The sequence below is a fragment of the Trachymyrmex septentrionalis genome, unplaced genomic scaffold (genome assembly GCF_001594115.1).
Source record: "Trachymyrmex septentrionalis isolate Tsep2-gDNA-1 unplaced genomic scaffold, Tsep1.0 scaffold37, whole genome shotgun sequence".
NCBI lineage: Eukaryota > Metazoa > Arthropoda > Insecta > Hymenoptera > Formicidae > Trachymyrmex > Trachymyrmex septentrionalis.
This window is the reverse complement of record NW_017305536.1, coordinates 8,497,361-8,516,030: the sequence shown is the minus strand read 5'-3', so window position 1 is coordinate 8,516,030 and position 18,670 is coordinate 8,497,361. Positions and strand designations below refer to the sequence as shown.

General features: G+C 35.1%; 1 protein-coding gene across 1 annotated transcript in view; it reads right to left on the bottom strand.

The window, feature by feature from the left end:
- Nucleotides 1-17,150, bottom strand: part of LOC108750753 (neurexin-1) — a 229,340-nt gene extending 212,190 nt beyond the window's left edge. The window contains exons 1-2 of the mRNA XM_018490467.1: nt 16,041-17,150; nt 1,789-1,839 (exon numbers count right to left, since the gene is read on the bottom strand). Of these exons, the coding sequence (XP_018345969.1) occupies nt 1,789-1,839; nt 16,041-16,643 (654 nt within the window). The 5' untranslated portion in view covers nt 16,644-17,150. The remainder of the gene's footprint in view (nt 1-1,788; nt 1,840-16,040) is intronic.
- Between the last annotated feature and the right edge of the window lie 1,520 nt (nt 17,151-18,670).

Sequence of the window (18,670 nt, the reverse complement as noted above, 5' to 3'; positions counted from 1 at the left end):
ATATATATATATATAAAAACAAGAAAATAACATCTATAGCTGAATCTCTATATTAAAGTAAACGTACTATTTTTAGTACTATTTCTATATATATTTTCTTTTTCTCTTTTCTCTTCGATCCCTTTTCTTGCCCTTTCTGCGGATTTGCCGTTGTCATGCCGCGATTGCGGCACAACAGCTCGTAATACGTAAATTTCCACGGATGTATACGCACCGCTGCATGATTAAGAGAGACTCGACTTCCACGAGATGTAGTGACAAGGAACGAAATACGAAGGAGACGAGAGCAGATAACAGAGATAGAGAGGACGGCTTGGTACCGTTTGCATACCGCTGTATAATATACGTAACTGCGTTACGCGGCGTACAATGCGCGCATTAGGGAAGGAATAACGATACGTCGTTTCGCCAGCTTTGCGCTGCTCTGATTTGGCCCTGACGTAATGATGTTCCGCGTCGCTTATTTGTTCCGCCGAAAGCGCCGCGTGACAGAGAGAGAACGTTGCAGACGAACAAATTTACTGTTTGACTGGCATATACACACTGAAAAAAATTGGTTGAATTAACCTGAAATACATATGTAATAACCAGGCTGTTTGTTCTGATTAAAATAACCAGATAAATTTGGTTGCATATATTCTGGTTACGAGTAACCCGCTATATTTAATTGTATGAACAGTGTCAACAATTTTTTGTTGAAATATTCGATTTAATAATAACCGGAAAAATTCTGTTCTGTTCTACCAATAATTACTTTAAAAACATACATTAATCCATGTTTTTTTTTCTCTTGTAGTTACAATAATCGGATATATGTTGGGATATTATTACCACATACGCATTAACTAAATTAATCGGCATCATGAATGTTCTGGTTGCATCTCAAAATATTTGATTATAACCAGAAATTCTATTTACTTTCTCCAAAATTTGCTTAATGAAACATATCTTATGAATTCAACCATAATCTGTTTTTCTCGGTATATATACATATATATTATTGATTTTTCATGAATGCAATTAGTAAAATACGCCAATGGAAATTTTATTTAAAACTTTGTCGAATATCCTATATTTTTCATCCTATGAATTGACTTCACGACATCTTCATTACATAATCGAATTACGTGAATCCTATTATAGCTCATCGATGCGACAGTGACTCGAAGTCTGTATGCATACGATCGTAATTAACGATCGTAGTCGGCATATGTACGTGGAAGCCTTGTTGTTTGTCAATGACAAATTCGGAGCTCACTTGATTGAATGTAACAGCGCATACAACCTATCCGCGGTATATAACGGTTATCTTATGAGATATTAAGCCATAATCCGGTCATCCCACATCCCACGTAATAGAATTGGTAGCGTCATGGTGAAAACAACAAAAATCGTTGTGTTACAACGTCCGGTCGAGAAGTCGATATATCGGTGGGTCCCGCGAGGCAAGCATATATTCGCTAGTGCATGAAATCTGTTTGCCGGCTTTATCGTTCGCGTAGTTTCATGGCGCAGCCATTTGAAAAATGAAAAAGAGCTCGGCGGTGTACCGAATAACTCTTTACCCCACGACAATTCTTATTGCCTCGCGTGGTTGCGCGTTTTTTTTTTATTGTGCAACACCCAACAATTTATTAGTACGCGACGATTTTCGGTGAAGCGAAAAGATCTTATTATCCTATCTTTTTAAACCTGTTTTAATTCTGCTGTATTTACAAATAATAATATTGTATGTGCTTTTATCTAATATTATATTCTAGGTTTGTTGCAAAAAATTTCATTACTCACCCTCGGCGACTTGCGTTTATTGGCGCTCTCGACACAGGGAAAGCCACCGCACTGAAACACATAAAATTTACTGTGTAATTTCGTTTGCCCTTTATTTGTCTTTTTCTAATTACATCTAATAATATAAAGGAACTCTCGAAATTCTTTGGTGTGAATCTCCAAAGAATTTAGAGAGAAAGAAGGAAAAATTATTGAATAGTGGTGTTGTAGAATATCACAATTTCTTATATAGTTTGCACTACATTCTGGGGGCGAACGTCAAAATTACGTCTTTACAATCTGCTTAGACATTAACATGATTACTGGTCGTTATAATATTTACTACATTGTGTCGTGTATTTCAGTGTTGCAGGTAATAAACAGTTTTACAATTGTATACTTTTTAAATAATTTTGAAAAATATATTAATTTTATTTTTGTAACATGTTTATATTGACGTATACACTTAATAAACAATAAACTAAATTTAAATCAAATTTAGTACATTTTCTTGAGTTAAATTGCTTAATTCCAATGTTTTAATTAAATTAAGAACATATTGATTAGAAGCAGTGACTTTCTATAGAAATTATTAAAGACAACTCAAATTGAGTATAATTTTCATCATAAATTTAACAGCAATAAGTAAAATATATATATATCTTCGACAGCAATATTTCATTTAAATCGCTGTTAGCAATTTAAAGCGTCAAGAAAGATCGTTTGATTCGCAAAGATTTTTAATATTGACTATAACTGGAAAAATATTTTCATGCACAAGATACTAGAGAACCAGAGGTAGATGACATAGATTGGCTTTATGGTAGAATAAATAATTGTAGATGGCATGTATAAACTGCATTCGAAGTGATAGCAGTCTTCACTGCCTTTACTGTAAACGCTGCGACTTCGTAGGGATAACTGATCCACACAATCATTTGAGTTTAGCGAACGTACTCGAGCTTTATACACTGCCGCCATTTGTGTATACATCTATACATCGTACACGTATCTATACTTATGCTTTTTGCTATAGCACAGCAAATATATAATTGAGAAGAGTCAAAGCAAATCAAATATAAAAAGAAGAAAAATAGTAAGGATAGGAAGAACGATAACTTAGATTTATATAGATTTATATAGGGTGAAAGAAAAACTCATTCTTCTTATCATTTTTATCGAACAAAAATCGTACGCGCAGCGAATGTCGTCAGAAAAATGTATTAACCTGCAGTTACATTATGGAATTGTGCACTGTTAGATGTCAAAGGAGTAATGGGGTAACCCAGTCCGTAAGTTAAATAACATTTTTGTTAGTTTTAACTTTCATGTGTGTTAAAATGTAAATCAATCTATGTCTTTAGTTAATTTTAAAGTAAACGTCTATATTAACGTATGTGTATTTAATACATAATAAACTAAATTTCAGTCAAATTTAATACATTTTCTCGATTGTTTAACTTTATTGTTTTAATTAACGACATATTGAATAAGAGCAGTGGCAATTTATAGAATTATTAAAAATAATTTCAAATTGAGTATAATTTAATATTATAAATTTATAACAGCGTGTTCGCATCGAGAAAAGAATTTAACGATTAATATATAGAAATTCATATTAAAATGAATTAAATTAATATAACAATATTCGTGACTCCAAAAGTAAATCTAGTACAAGTAAAATGCCTGTGTGAGTCTACGATTGTTAGTGTATAAATTATATATTCATCAATTATATAATTCGCACAAATAATTTGAATGTACCAAATGAAGTTAACTGCAGACGTTTTGATTCTAAATTTGAGTCCTTTTTAGTGCGATAATTAGTGAGGTCGAGTACAAACTGGTTTGCAAATTATATCTTATCTTATGAATATATAATTCAGGCACTAACAACCGCGGAGGCTCACATAGGCATTTTACTTGTACTAATAATTCATATAGTTATGGAAGTTATACACATAGTTATTAATTAATTCTTACATTACATTACGAGTGTAACATTGTTGCACTCGTAACCTGCATTTGTAATATTTACACTTTACATGTAGATGTATTTACAAATCAAAAGAATTCTGAATATTGTAATACAAAACTCGCAGATGATGTAGCTCGATTTACGCCGATCCAAACCATAATTTAACATGACAAATAATGTAGATTTTCTTAATTTATTGCCTGCTTTGATTGATTGATGCATTTATTACGCTATAAAATAGTAATAATTATATGCAAGCGAATGAAAATGAATCTCCTAATGGAATTTGTAGGAGATTGTTAAAAAAACTCATCGAGATATAAGTAGATGATAAATTGAGAAATATCTTTGCTATTATACGAAAAATATTTTACGAGTTCTCTTCAGGAAGAATAATTCCGATCCGTTTTATCTAGAAAATTCCATTATTGTGTGCGAATCATACTTTCCGCGGAACACACATTTATACGCCATTATAATCGCAAAGAAATGCTCTAAATGTCGTCTGTACAAAATGGTCCCACAGAACTCGCCGGTGTGGCAATAATTCGGTGCGTCCCTCATCCGGCTCGTCTGTTTATTACAGCATACGGTTTGACGATGGTAGGAAACCGCGCGGGTTTTTCAGCCCCCTCGTTACGCGGGCGGCCGAAACGAGACGTCATTTCGAAACGCGAGAAACTCGCGCAACCATACAGCCGCGATATACCACGATACCGCAAATGCGGTTTATTATTTTATCGCGACGGGCATAAAAGTGGCGAGCACTCATACGCGATTTCTGGATCTCGCGTGCGTGCAACGAGCACGATGCGCGGACAACCAGGTGAAACGATGCAAAAATGTCGTCGACTGACGCGCGGCGAACTCTTTTTTGTTTTTTTTTTTTTTTTTTATTTTTATGTTGGAACTTAACTCTTAACTCTCTTTTAACTGTCTAACTGCGGGCACCGTGTGTGCAGAAGGAAGCGAGGTATTTACAGTAAAAACAAGAGTGATTAATCGATTAAGGCTTCTTGCTGTTAGCTTGTTACACCGTTATTTCTGCTGCTCCATATGGAAATAATAAAGCGAGAGCGGTATATTGTAATTATAGTGCATTTTTATTCTGCATGTCAATAATTTTGAAAAAGCTGCTTTTATATTATAGTTCAAAAAAACAACCAAATGTTTGTATCTACATACTGCCATTATCAAATATGACATTATGTAAATATTTCCCGTACAAACTTAGTTCTCTCAAGCGCTACATTAATCGGTTTTTATATTAAAAAAAAAATGCAAATGCATACATCTCTGTTAAAGATGTATTTCGATATATGAAAATAATTAATCGATAAAAATGCTTTCTTATCTTAAATTTCAGAACAGCTCTTTTTAAAAAAAAAACAAAGCAATATTCTATTTTTATACATGACCTTTTTTACATAAAACAATTGTGTTGAAAACAAACTTATGTAAATTTATATGAAATTTACTTCGATATGCATTGTTCTGGCAAAATGCAATTTTCCTGTCAAAAATATGACCTGAGAAACTCGGAACATGTCGGGATGGTGGACGAGTTTCATGAGGAAAGGATGTGAAGGAAGGACGCTCGGTTTTGTCGATGATTTGCCGAGTGGTCGCGACGCGGAAGAATGGAATTGCTTTCCGCTTCCGGCAAAATTCCCGCCATATTCCCAGGATATGCTACTTCCGATTTTATATGTATATATAATATATATACACACCATGTTTCTGGTTCCATCAAATATTTTAAAATAATTATTTTTTTAATAATTAAATATAAAATATGATAAATTTTCTAAAATAAATCGAGATGACTGACAGTAATCAGAATTAATTAGAAAATTAAATACCTCGGAGATGTTAAATTTTTATGAATGAAAAAGTAACCTACTCGTTTAAATGTACATTTAATTGTATCACACGAAAAATCTCGAATATACAGTGAACACGCATAAAAGTTTCAAAGGTTGACACTTCGATCCTTTACCGACATCCTACCAGTCTCCTATCCGCGAAAGATTCACGGTCGAGAAGGGTGGACAGCATTTTATCCTGTTCGCGTGATCCACCCATCGCGATGATTAAGTCGTCCCCGGAGTTTTATTCTCGAAGGATGGAAAAAAGTTTCACAACGAAGACTCGAACTCCCTCTTTCCGTCTAGGACAGAAGCGTGGTTTTATCTTCGATCACGTTTCGCGCCGCGATGCGGTCTCGTTTGCGCAAAGTCGAGTAGGATAATCGATACGTCTTCGTCCGTTCTCGCCACCTAAAGCCGTCGGGATGTTATTTCTCGTCGCTCTCTTTGCCCTTCGTTACATGATCTTTTATTATTATGCGCGTCCAAGGCTAAGAACGATTTACGTGACATCATTTTTCTCTCATCAAGTGAATAACGAGCCAAGGATAATAAAGAAAGCTAACAATGCATTTAAACGGTTCGATCTTAAATCGTTCGCGAAGATGCGAAATTTTTTCTTTATTTAAAACGAAAGATCAATTCACTAATTTTAATATGTAGAAATTAAAGTAATATTTCAAATATTTTGATGCTAAATAAATTATATTTAAAGCACAATTTCTTATTCTAGAAATTAAAGCACAAATATAAGTAACATATGTGTGTGTGTGCGTGCGTGCGTGCGTGCGTGCGTGCGTGCGTGCGTGCGTGCGTGCGTGCGTGCGTGCGTGCGTGCGTGTGTGTGTATAAAACCTACAATAGAAATACAATCTAAATAAAAGCATTCAATTTATTTTAGAATTTTTGCAAAAAATCCAATACCGTAACCTTGCATCATAGTAATCTTTGAATACAGAAATGTTTGACATTATGACATTTTAAAATGCACTTAATATGTGAAATATTCGCACAAAATTAATGATCAGCTGTAATATCGAATTGTATAGACGAGATTATGTCGTTCGCTCGAATCGATTTCCGATCAACACTCCGCTGCACGTTCAATCGCTGACATTTCCCTCAGCGAAAACGTCTAATAGACGAGGACATTGACATTGCATTTCAAGTTTCGAGCACAAAGGCTGTCACTGCTGCTACTTCGTGCAGCGATTCGTTTTTAAGTGAATATATCGATCGGTTCGCGCAATTCTCTGCGTATAATAACATCCTGAATAATAATGTAAATGTCACAAATGCAAATTGCCGACACCATAAATGCGGCCTGTGCAAACCATAAGTAATTTACAGTATACCCGATTAATGCGAGCAGCGTCGCAATGAAACGTTTACTCGCTCGATTGATCGCGCGGCCCGGCTGACTGTAAATCATCGAAAGGCTCGTGTCAGCGAGGATTTTCATTTTTGGCAGTTGACGGGAGTGGTCAGTCGTTATCCCCACTTAAAGCAGAAATTAATTCAGTTTTACAACCACTCCCTTTACATTTGCGCTGGCAATCTCCCGGCCAGCGTGTGCCCGAAACCGCCCGTTTAAATGTACGTCTGCTAGCCAGGATGGACGGTAACCGCGACCTGTGCGCGCCATAAAAGACGAAAATACTGTTTTAATTAAAGCAAAAAATTATATACACAATAACTCTAATTGCGCGAGTTTATTATGGCTGAATTTGCAACTCCGGATATTTCGAGATATGCCCATTGCGCCAAAAAGATAACGTTCTCTTATTTTCGATGTGCAAACAGACTAAATCTACACGTTCCACGTAGAAAACGTGTCGGTGAATTTTTCCACGATAATTAATCAACTGCCGAACGTGGGTCTTCTTATAGATTTCCCGTTAATTTCGAAATGAAATTCAGCACTGTAGCTTAATTATGTCATCGATTGTTCGCCATTACGTACTTGGAAATATGTAAACGACTCTGCCGCAGTATATGTGTTCTCGTGGCAAGGATTTTAACGGCAAATCGTAATAATTCGTATATGAAAAATGCCGAATATAAAATCATATCGGATGAAGAAAAAACGTAGACACAGATATATCGATTATAAGAATTCGAACTGTACCCAGATAACTCGGTACGATATGCTCCGGTTATATCATTTATTTTTACCTTAAATAAATCGATACTTGAACGAATGATATGTCAAATTTAGATTTTACATTTGCGTTATTCTTGCTAAATTTTTTAACAGGAAATGTTAATAATAAAAATTATTACATTTTCAAAATACTATATATATACTATATATATACTAAACAAGATTTTTTAGTTAGATATTACATTGAGAGAAATGTTGTTTGGTACGTATAATCCTTTATTTTGTTGATATATATAATTCTCTAACAAAAACTTTCTTACTTCTTTATGGTATTTACTAAAACATTTCTCTCAATGTAAGCTTATTTTTTATCGAAAAGTCAATATAAGTACATATAATTTTTATGTATTAAAGCTTAGGAGGAATTTATATTGCAATATAGTCTTTGTTCTCGTGTAAAATTTTTCCACGAGAATATCGAAACGATAAATGATGCAGCGGTAAAATTGATAAATATGCAAAGCCGCTTATATGTTTTATGGTGACCACCGGCGGATAACTCGAGGATAAACATGCAATAAAAATTAATTAGACGCGGATCGTTACAGAAACGCGAACTTTTGCAACTGGGCAATTCCGTTCATCGCTGTTTGTTCCACGACGAGGCTGCACGGTATTTATTCATATATATGCTTTCTCGTTACGAGACATCGTCTCGACCGTGTATTCGTTATTTCTGAGAATATGTGCACGAATATATATATTTATCTCGACATGTATACGAAATTCATTCAACCACCCTCATTAACGAGTTTCTCGATTAATTATCGTGGCGTGTTTTAGCTCGCTCGTATACGTCTGACCAAATATCATTGCGCGCATATTACTTTAACTTGCACGTCGTAACGAGAAACGTAAGCGTCAGCAAGTTTCGAACATATTCGATTTGATTGGCGTGAAATTTAAGTCTTGTAAGTCACCATACAGATTTGTGCTCAATAGTTATACGACAAATTAAGATGCCTGGAAACGTAATAACATTCCATAATATTTTTCATGATAATATTTTGCATGATATTTATCGGATATTAAAATTTATTGGACACCGTAATATATGAATATTGGAAGAACGTTTTAACGATTACCTTTTTACACTACGATTTTTGTTGTGGTATGCTTAATGTAAATTATATCGACACCGCGCGATACAACGTGAGCGTATTTTGTCGAGAATCGTGTTTGCGAGGTGGCGGAATGTGATATCGTATCTCATTAGCTGCAAATCCGCGCATTCATTAATCGTGGTAGTCAACGTAATAAACGTTGTGTGTAGTCATTTACGTCACTCAACGCATGATTACATACGAAGAAATACGGTTGGGTGACAAAAAAGCTATCGCGATTATGTCAAGCGAGCATAATTAATTAAACACAATATTTTCTATTGCTTAGATATTTGCGTCTTTCAATTCACGTCACGATTTTGAGAATATTAGATCGGAAGCAAAAAGAAAAAAGATAAATGTGATTAATATAATAGAACGATAAGAGATAACATTGCTGTTATAACAACTTTTTTTCTTCGACATTGATGGATAATCGCGAATTAATCGTCATCCTAATCCAATTTTTTTTTTACATTACAGTGAATAATATAAAGCTGTCCGAACATTAAATGAGATATTAAAATATATAACGTATATAATGTTTGCATCATTTTATATTAACGCATTATATATTTGTGATAGAAAGATACTACATTTTATAATAATGTTATTTATTTATTAGATAATTATAAAAATTTGATTGTTTTACATTTAAAAATCTAATACTTTGCTTATATAAATAAAATGATAAAACATATTGTTGAATGGCCGATATTCGATATGTCAGCAACTTCTTGATATTTGTATATTGGACTTCAATGCAAACATTGAATATTGTCAAATGTATAAAGTGAACGAATAGATTGAGATTTATCGAAAAGGTTAAATTTACTTCGTGAATTTTAAAAACTATGTTCTAACATATAATTCATGTTTTGCAGCCGAACAATTGTTTAAACTTGAGACACTTAAAATTGGAGCGCTTGTAAACCTTCTCGTTAATTCAAATAATCCGATGGAGTAGTTTGTCTATAACCATTCTTCTCAAGATTATTTTAATTATTTAATATCTTCGCGAAAGCAAACTAATTCTATATTTAAGTGACAGACAAAGTTACCTTTTCAGCGAACTATAATAAAATATTTTAATACTGCTGCAACTTTTAACGAAGAGAGATTTATCGAAAATTAGATCAAATTTTTCTAATTACCTAATATTTACAATTATAAATATTACAGCAGAATATACTGTATTATATACATTTATACGTGATAATAATCATTTATTGTATAGTCATTAAGCATTTCATTGGTATATGCTGTGCTTGTCATGCATGTACAATATATTATTTTCATCTGATTGGAGTGCGATGGTGCGCTTTAGCATGTCTACCCTGCAATTTGTACTGTCCATCGGACTTGTCGCTCCACATTATTATCTGATAAAGATCTATTTTGATTGCTTTCCGTTCTTTGAAAACGCAGCTATTATTAAAGTCACCTAGGCGTACAAATGCCCGAGACATGCGTGCATTCCTTGAAATGATACAATGTTACCACGAAACGAATTTCACAGTTTCGCTACTGCAGTATACTCCCCGTGCAAATTAATTAATTTATCTTCTCGTTTAATCCGTTTAATCACCTAAACGGCGACGAACTGTAACTGCCTCGCTTGTTCTCTCGGCAGCTCGAGCTCTGTAGATATATCTAAGCGCTAAAGACATGCTTGTTACGTTATTAAAACGTATTTCTTGAACAGTACCATTTTATTTGAATTAATTTAAACTAATTTGTATTTAAATCAATTTAAAATTTATTTAAATATTTCAATATGCAATTCTTAGAACTTTCTTAATTGGAATGATTCATTCTACTCATGTTATTCTACATTCTACTCATATTATATATTGATTGAAACTTGTTTCATTTTCTTGTGAAAATTAATTCTTAAACGCCACACTATGCATATTGGATATGGTATATCTAATCCAATTTAATTGCATGTAACTCTCAAAAAAATGAATTTATTGTAAACAATTTTTTTCAATCGAAATACCAGACATTAAAGAATATGACGGTACCAAGCAAATATATATACTTTATTGACAAAAAAATTATAAATAATAGAAAAAAAATTATAAAAGTATTGAAAAAAGGGCCATACCGCACACACACACACACACACACACACACACAGAGAGAGAGAGAGAGAGAGAGAGAGAGAGAGAGAGAGAGAGAGAGAGAGGCCTTTAAAGCATTTAAGTTAACTACATTAACAATCTACAATTTGACATTAGCGACATTTGCTAGCTCCGAAATCCAATCACATAGAGCACTATAAATGATCCTTTTCTTATTCTCTCTATTTACTTAACTGTTTAATTTATTCTGTTCGCGATATAGTCATAGTGAAGGTGTAACAGGTACGAAATAATTGCTTCCTACGAGTAATTGCTCGCTTTTTTCACGACAGTCATTTGTAGCCCATTGATCGTCCCCTGTCTGATAATCGCTTTTCGTGCCGCGTGTACATTACAACGTTAACGACAGAAAAATAATATTAATACGTAGCAACCGGCAGTTGGAGAGGCGTTTCGCGCGGGAAATGAAGATTTTCTATCGAGCGTAACTCGTTTATCTTCCATTCTTCCCTGCTCGTATAATAGGAGACAAGGTAAAACGGCGAGAGTTGCAATGAGAGAATCAAGAACGGATTTAAAAGAAAGGGACCATTAAAAAATGATAATTGGAGGCTATTCTACTACACGTATTCTATTATAATGTAATAGAATATGAATCCTCAACTCGCACATCTGAAATTTGGAAATGATGAATTTACAAGATCCTGATTTTCTTCCTTTATTAATTCGATTAGCAAAATACTAATATATTTCAGATAATAATTGTCAGAAATTATTATTCTATATATGTATGAGAGAGAAATAATTAAATAATAATGTGTTGTCCACAATTTCTTGCGCACTGATAAATCTGGGTTATCTAGCTGCGTCGCCGTAACGTCACGTATGGATGTACGGAGAACGATAATGTCGACCGGGTTACATCGTTGTACTGGCAATCGCATGGTGATCCTCCTGACGGATATTCTCGATTTGTCGCCTTATCTAATCGTAAACGGATGCGCGCCTCGTAACCGCATGTAGCCAATCGAGCAGCAAAGTGACTTAGTAAATTTACGAATATCTCTTACTTAACTCTTAACTGACATCGTAAAGAAATCATTAATCTTGAAAATATTTTTATTAATTTTTTTGATGTTTAGACTATCATTTATCTATTGTTAATCAAAACTAATAATAAAATCTAAAAATTAGTATTACATTGATCCTTGTTTAAAGCATGGTGATAAACAATCTTTGACAAACGTTGAAAAATTGGATCCAATAGACCTACGATGACATTTAAGGACTAAGAATGTATGAGGTGTCTCCGGAAAAAAATGACTGGAAATGGAAATTTATAGTTTCCGTATAAAAACAAATATTGTATATGAAAACAGTTCAATTTGATCATTATCTTTATATAACAATATAATTTTATAATTTAGCTAAAAATTTTGTTATTTAAGTATGTTTTAAAAATATCTACTTCATATAGAAATTTTCTTTTAAATTCTAAATCACCGCCGAAGTTTTTGTATTACTTTCACAAATACAATACAGAAAAATCTATATTTTCATAATCTCTTCATTTTGTTAAAAAGCACATGTAATGTATCCTTAATCTTTTAAGTAGTCATTTTTGTAGTGCTAGCCAACTATCTGTAGTAACTTTTTTGCAAATTAAAATTATGTTTTTTATAAATTACAATTAGTTTGGGTTCCCAATTTAAGTATTAGTAAAAAGATTAATACTTCGAAATTTAAAATGTATATAAATTAATATACCTTTATATTACATAAACGGTTAAACTATATAACAATATTCATATAGCTTTATAGATCATAGTACAAATATCTAATTTTATCATCACGATATAAATAAAAAAGAAACATCAATTTGTATTTTCGATATCGAGACGTTGGCTATCATTGCGAGAATAACAAGCATGTCTGACTGTTATTTGCTAAGTACAAGATTACTTTCGGAATGAGATACAAAATTCCAGGAATACTTGGATAAAGCGGGATACATATCCGAAGAGTAGATGGAGGAATTCTTGGCAGACGGCCATCGAGAGAAATATGAACCGAGCTCGATTCTACGGTAACACGTAGTAAATTCTGTCATGGGGCGCCAGCAGACAGGCACATTGAAATGGAACGTATTGTACAGTCGAAAGAAAGAAAGAAAGAAAGTCGTCTTAATTCTCTTAGACAGGCTCAAAAGTTAATATCAATATTGATATTATTATTATTACATTAAAATAACAGTAAAGAGAATTATAGTGTCAGAAATTGAAACAGCTACAAATATTATTTCGTAGAGTTTAATTTTTAACTAGACATAGAAAGCATAATGAGCTTTACAACATAAAAAATGAATAAACAGACCTTTCCAGTTCCTGAGAGAATACGTATAAAACATATCCAACAATTAAACAGACCTTTGCGTAGACAAGCGTTTCGCAAAATTCTCAAAAGATAGAAAAAGCGTATTCGGAAGGAATTTTTACTTGAACAAACGGATTATCTGTCTGCTAATTATCCCACGCACAAAATCAAGGAAGAAAAGACTCTGTTATACCGAAGATGTTGTCTCTGAACAATGAAGGGAGTATCGATCGTCGGAAGTGAACGATAAAACGGCGCGGAAAGAAAGAAGGGATGACGAAGGTCTTCTTTTTTTTTTGAAATGGAAGGAATTTATTTTTAGTCTTTTATGCGCGATTCGCGATAGGGAAAGTCTTGATTTTACGCTGACGGAGCGAACGCATACGCGCTTTTCGCGTTAGTACGCGTCAAGAGGAATCTCTCGATGAACCTGACTCAGCTACTGGTTGCGCGGTGTTGCACACGGGAGCCAATGAACTGCTGGATATACAATGTGTATTGTTCTGACTACCGTATATCGATTCATTGAAAGAAGACGACAACTTTCGCGCTTCGCATTTCATATTGTACTACAGCTTTAATACAGAATGCGCGAATGCGACCAAAAAGGGTATGAAATAATACCGCTTATTTGTGACGACAACACGGCACGATTCAAAAAACAAAGTTTTCCAGAAAATGAATTTGAACATTTTGTAATATTAATTTTGAAATGTAATTTTAGTGTAATTTTAATTATAAAAGAATGAAAATTAGGTATGTTCTTTCTATTTTTTTTCTATATATTTCGTTTTTTTTTCCATGAATTTTAAATTGTCAATTTTTAGTTATGTCATTGTAGTCACTGGCGATTTCACGGGAGCATGGAAGTCATGCCCTCTTCTTGAAGTCTTCATTTTTAATAATATTCATAACAAAAAAATATTATATATATTTTAATTCTTTATGAAATCACAATTTTGGTATTGCCAAAATATTTTTCAATTTAAGAAGCCTCCTAGATATAAAAAAACATAGATTTTTTTATATTGTTCTTCTTTTATATTAATTTTAAATAAAACGTTTTATGAATTATCCAGTTAAATAGTACTTTCTTAATGTAGTAATAATAATTTAATATTCTGTCTTTTTATATTTGACCTTAAAAAAATTTTGCTTACGGCAAGATAATGGGTTTCCCTTGATGAGTTTTTGTTATTAATTGTCATTCAACGAATGAATAATATAAAAAATGAATGAGAAATAGAGACTAAGTTTTTTTATTAATACGGAAATAACCTATTTTTTATCCCAGCGCGGCGATGAGAAAATGTAAATTGTAAAATGCAATGGATATTGTTTAATAAATTTGATTTTAGCAATTATTCCTTAAGAAGCTTTAAATATTCAATTCTATCGAAAACTCGCAATAAAGTGTTTTATTAATTAACATCTTTAGTTTTTTTTTTAATACTGTCGTAATAAATTATTTAACTTGCTTATTCCGATGAAATATAATAGCAAAATACAACTAGGCGTTAGGAGTCAGCGCTGGATATTATATTTTTTGATGCTAATTCCGTTTGTTTAATATTTTGTTTAATATTTTGATTTCTTGCTTTTTTCGAAAAATTGTGAATAAATTTATGTTCTCAAATACTAGTAAATCGGAAAATAATAATATACATTACAATATCAATAATAGTAATTTTTAAGTGGAGTGTAAAAATATCCCGAGTGACCATTTGCGTAAAAAAAATCAAATGACTACTCTCAGATTATAATACAGCGTTTTTTTTGTCATAACATCTTAGATGTCGTTGCAACATACTAATTAATAGACGCAATTCTTGGAGGAAAAATGCGATGTTCCTCGACAGAATAATTCAGATTGGAGAAACATCAAGTTGATAAATAATTTATTCCATGTCGCAGGTCTTAAGTTAGACAGAATTTTTGTTTTCTAGTATAAAGCCAATGACACTCAGAAAAACTTAAGTAGTAAGATGTAAGCAGTAGCTCAGATAAATGTAATTTGTCGTCAAAATGATGATAAATGACGTCAGTTTACTTGGAATCAATTTACTGCGAATCAGTCAATTACAGAAGAACGTAAAGCATTAATGTAAGCATTAATAAATTCAAAATGTTGATTTGTTTACTGCTTATGTATTACTGCCTAAGTTTTTCTGTCTGCCATTGGCTTAATTGCGCCGGGTAGGATGTATAGTCTATTAAATTGGACTGTTCAATAAATCATAATTGGCATTCTCCCAATTTGCCGGCGACTTTCGATCAGCGAACGACTCTTTCCCTTATTTCGGTCACGTATATTACGGTAATACTACCTCTTTACAAAAAGAATTAAACCATATGATAAATTACGAGCGACTAAGGAAATAATAAAAACAAAATATGAACGCAACGCAATTTTGTACATAATAATATCAATGTTATTATCATTTTATTAATTATGTCACGATTTCAAACGGGATTTGTACAAAAAAGAGTCATCAGCTATGCTTGACATTGTGAATGCATCGTGAAGGATTCGCGAAAATAGCACGAATCTGCATTTAGGATCTACGTTTATAGAATTGTACATTTTCCGTAGAATTTCAGTAAAATATTTTCCGGTTTAAACCAATCGAGAAGCTAAAAATCTCGTGATGTCGAACGAAGTAGATACAAAAAGAAATGAGTAGTATATCTCTCACATACCTTGACATCCCGACTCTTCATCTCCTGCCTTCTGGGCACCGTATTCTCCCCGTCGGCATACACGAGATTCCTAATAAATCCATTGAATCTTGGCTCGAATATCACGCTAGGCAGCGCCAACAGCGTCAGCTTGCTGTTGTACCAGCTAGGCATACCGCCCACGTAGACGTCCGAGTTCCCGGCGAGCTTGCCGAACTCGAACTCCTTGCCGCGCGACGTCGAGACCGCGCCGACACCGTCCACAGTCAGGGTAGTGTTCTCGTTGCACCTGCTGATCTGTACCTTGTGCCAATGGCCGTCGCCGAGGTCGTGGCCAACCGTGACGATCTGCGCCCCGCCGCCAAGATTGTACCTCAGTCTGAGAGCGCTCTCGACCAGTTTCACCTCGAAGAAGTCGTAAGTGCCGCCGTCGTCCGTGTACAGTAGCAGCCCGTTACCCTGCTCGGTCTTGAACTCGAACTCGAGGGTGCCGTTCAGGCCGGCATTCCATTTGCGAAATTGTGCGTAGCTCGTCGCGGAACCCTCCAGCAGGAAGCAGCGGGCTACCTGGCAGGCGAACAGCACCGCCAGCAGAAGCGGCGCCGGCAAAAGCGTGGGACGCATGATTCACTCTTGGACTGGGATCTCCCGCTAGATTCTGTTCATCCGCTCAATCGGCCCGTTCTCGTGTGACGAAGGACGTCACGCGCTCATACGCATCTCGCGTGGGCGCTCGAAGCGTGGGTGCGTGATGCTGGCCACGTTGCACCACCCGGTTGCATCCGTGAGCACGTGAGCACGCACGCGCGAATCGTGCGTGGGCTGGGTGTGATATGCGATTTTGTGATCGTACGCGCTGCTCGTGCGTACTCGCCTGTATGTCTCTCTCTTTTCCTCTTTTTTTTTTCTCGCCGTGTAAATTATCCTTAAAGTGCCTTCGGTTAACTGTTTCTCGAGTTCTCTCGTGAGCTCTTGCTGAACAAACTTGTCGAGCGGGAAGGTTGTTTCCAATATCGTCTTGAAAAATTGATGAACTTGATGATCGGACACGTTCGTTCCAAATTGCTATTTATCTTCGTTATTTAATATTAAGATCCCCCTTTTGAGAAAGTTACGACGATAAATACTTATGAAAACTTTGATAGTAATTGTTAGTAAAATGATACCCTTTTTCAAATCTTATCTCAAATAGAATTATTTCAGTTAGCATGAAATTCATTCATTATTTTCATAAAAGTCGATATTTCTGGATATGTCTTCAATTTCAAGTTCAGTCTGTTATTTGGACGCATCAAGATTCGTAAATTATCTCCCGAGTTCACTGAAAACGCAATGAGAGAATCCACAATATTTGTGTGCTCTTTAACGCGCGTATAATGTACACCAATCGATTGACAACGGAAAGTTTCTCGAGGTATAAGCGCTTTAATTTCACGTTTTTATTATATGTACAATTTAAACCGGAGATTGAGGCTAGAGAATGACGTATTTTCCTCTCCGAAGAACATCAGTTAGATTTAATACTTAATACGCCGTTCAATTACAGTAGAGTTCAATCTCTTAGTACCAGCATTATATTTTTACGGAAAATCAATCAATATCGATCACAGTCACTAATGTGTGTTCGATGGAGCAAAAGAAGTATCGACGTTTTGCTCAGATGTCTCACAGAGCGTGACTTCCTTTACAATCCGTTCACAAGACACATCTAATGCCTTTTCTCGTTTCCTCCAAGATTCTGATTTTTTAAAAGATGATCAAGTTATTTCTTCTGATTCTTCTCATTCCACTAGAATCACTGTCAGTCGGATCAACATCGAAGCACGAGGAGTAAAGAAGTTAACTCTTCACAAATCAATGACAAAATAAATTACGTATATACATTATTTACTGAGAGAGTCTTTTAATTACGCATTTGTGAATCTAGACTGGGCGATCTCTATCGAGAAGATAAGGATGTGGAAAATTCAATAATTTTCAAAAGATCGTTGATACGACTTTCCTGCTGTTTCTCCGAGCTTCCGTATCTTAAAGAATCCTTAAATAGGTTGCGCATAACAATGTAGGGGACGACTGTCACGATGTCGAGATATCGAGACTTGGCGTCGAGGATGCCTAAGTCGCGATCTAAACCTCGAGAGTCACCTCGTAACGCTTCGCTTCGATGACACACTTTCACCCGCGGCTCTTTCGGCGGGATACACGTCTCGGAATTGCTCGCGGGATGGCTCGAGCAAGTCAATCCGAATCGCGTGGAACGTCACCTGATTTCGCGCTTCATCCCCGGCACCGAAGGTCAACCGGAATGGAGAGAGAGCGGGTCCCTGCGACGAGCGACACGACCTCGACCTAATCACGCGATGAGCACTTTCACCACACACCAGGCTCTGTCCCTCCCTCTCCGCTGTCCGCGACGCAGAATCGCGAGAGATGCCGGGGGATGATCACTCGACCCGTTCGCGACGTCGCCGTTTTTCCCGTGACGGGCTCGTGGTGGCGTTTCAATGGCGCCGACAGAGCACAGCACGGATCCTGCACGTCGGGTCGAATCAGACGACTACGCTACTTGCTCGCGGTTCACTCTCGAGTCAGCCATCCGTTCGTATCGCGATCGATCCGGCCGCGCGCTCCATTTTTCCTTCTCTCTCCCT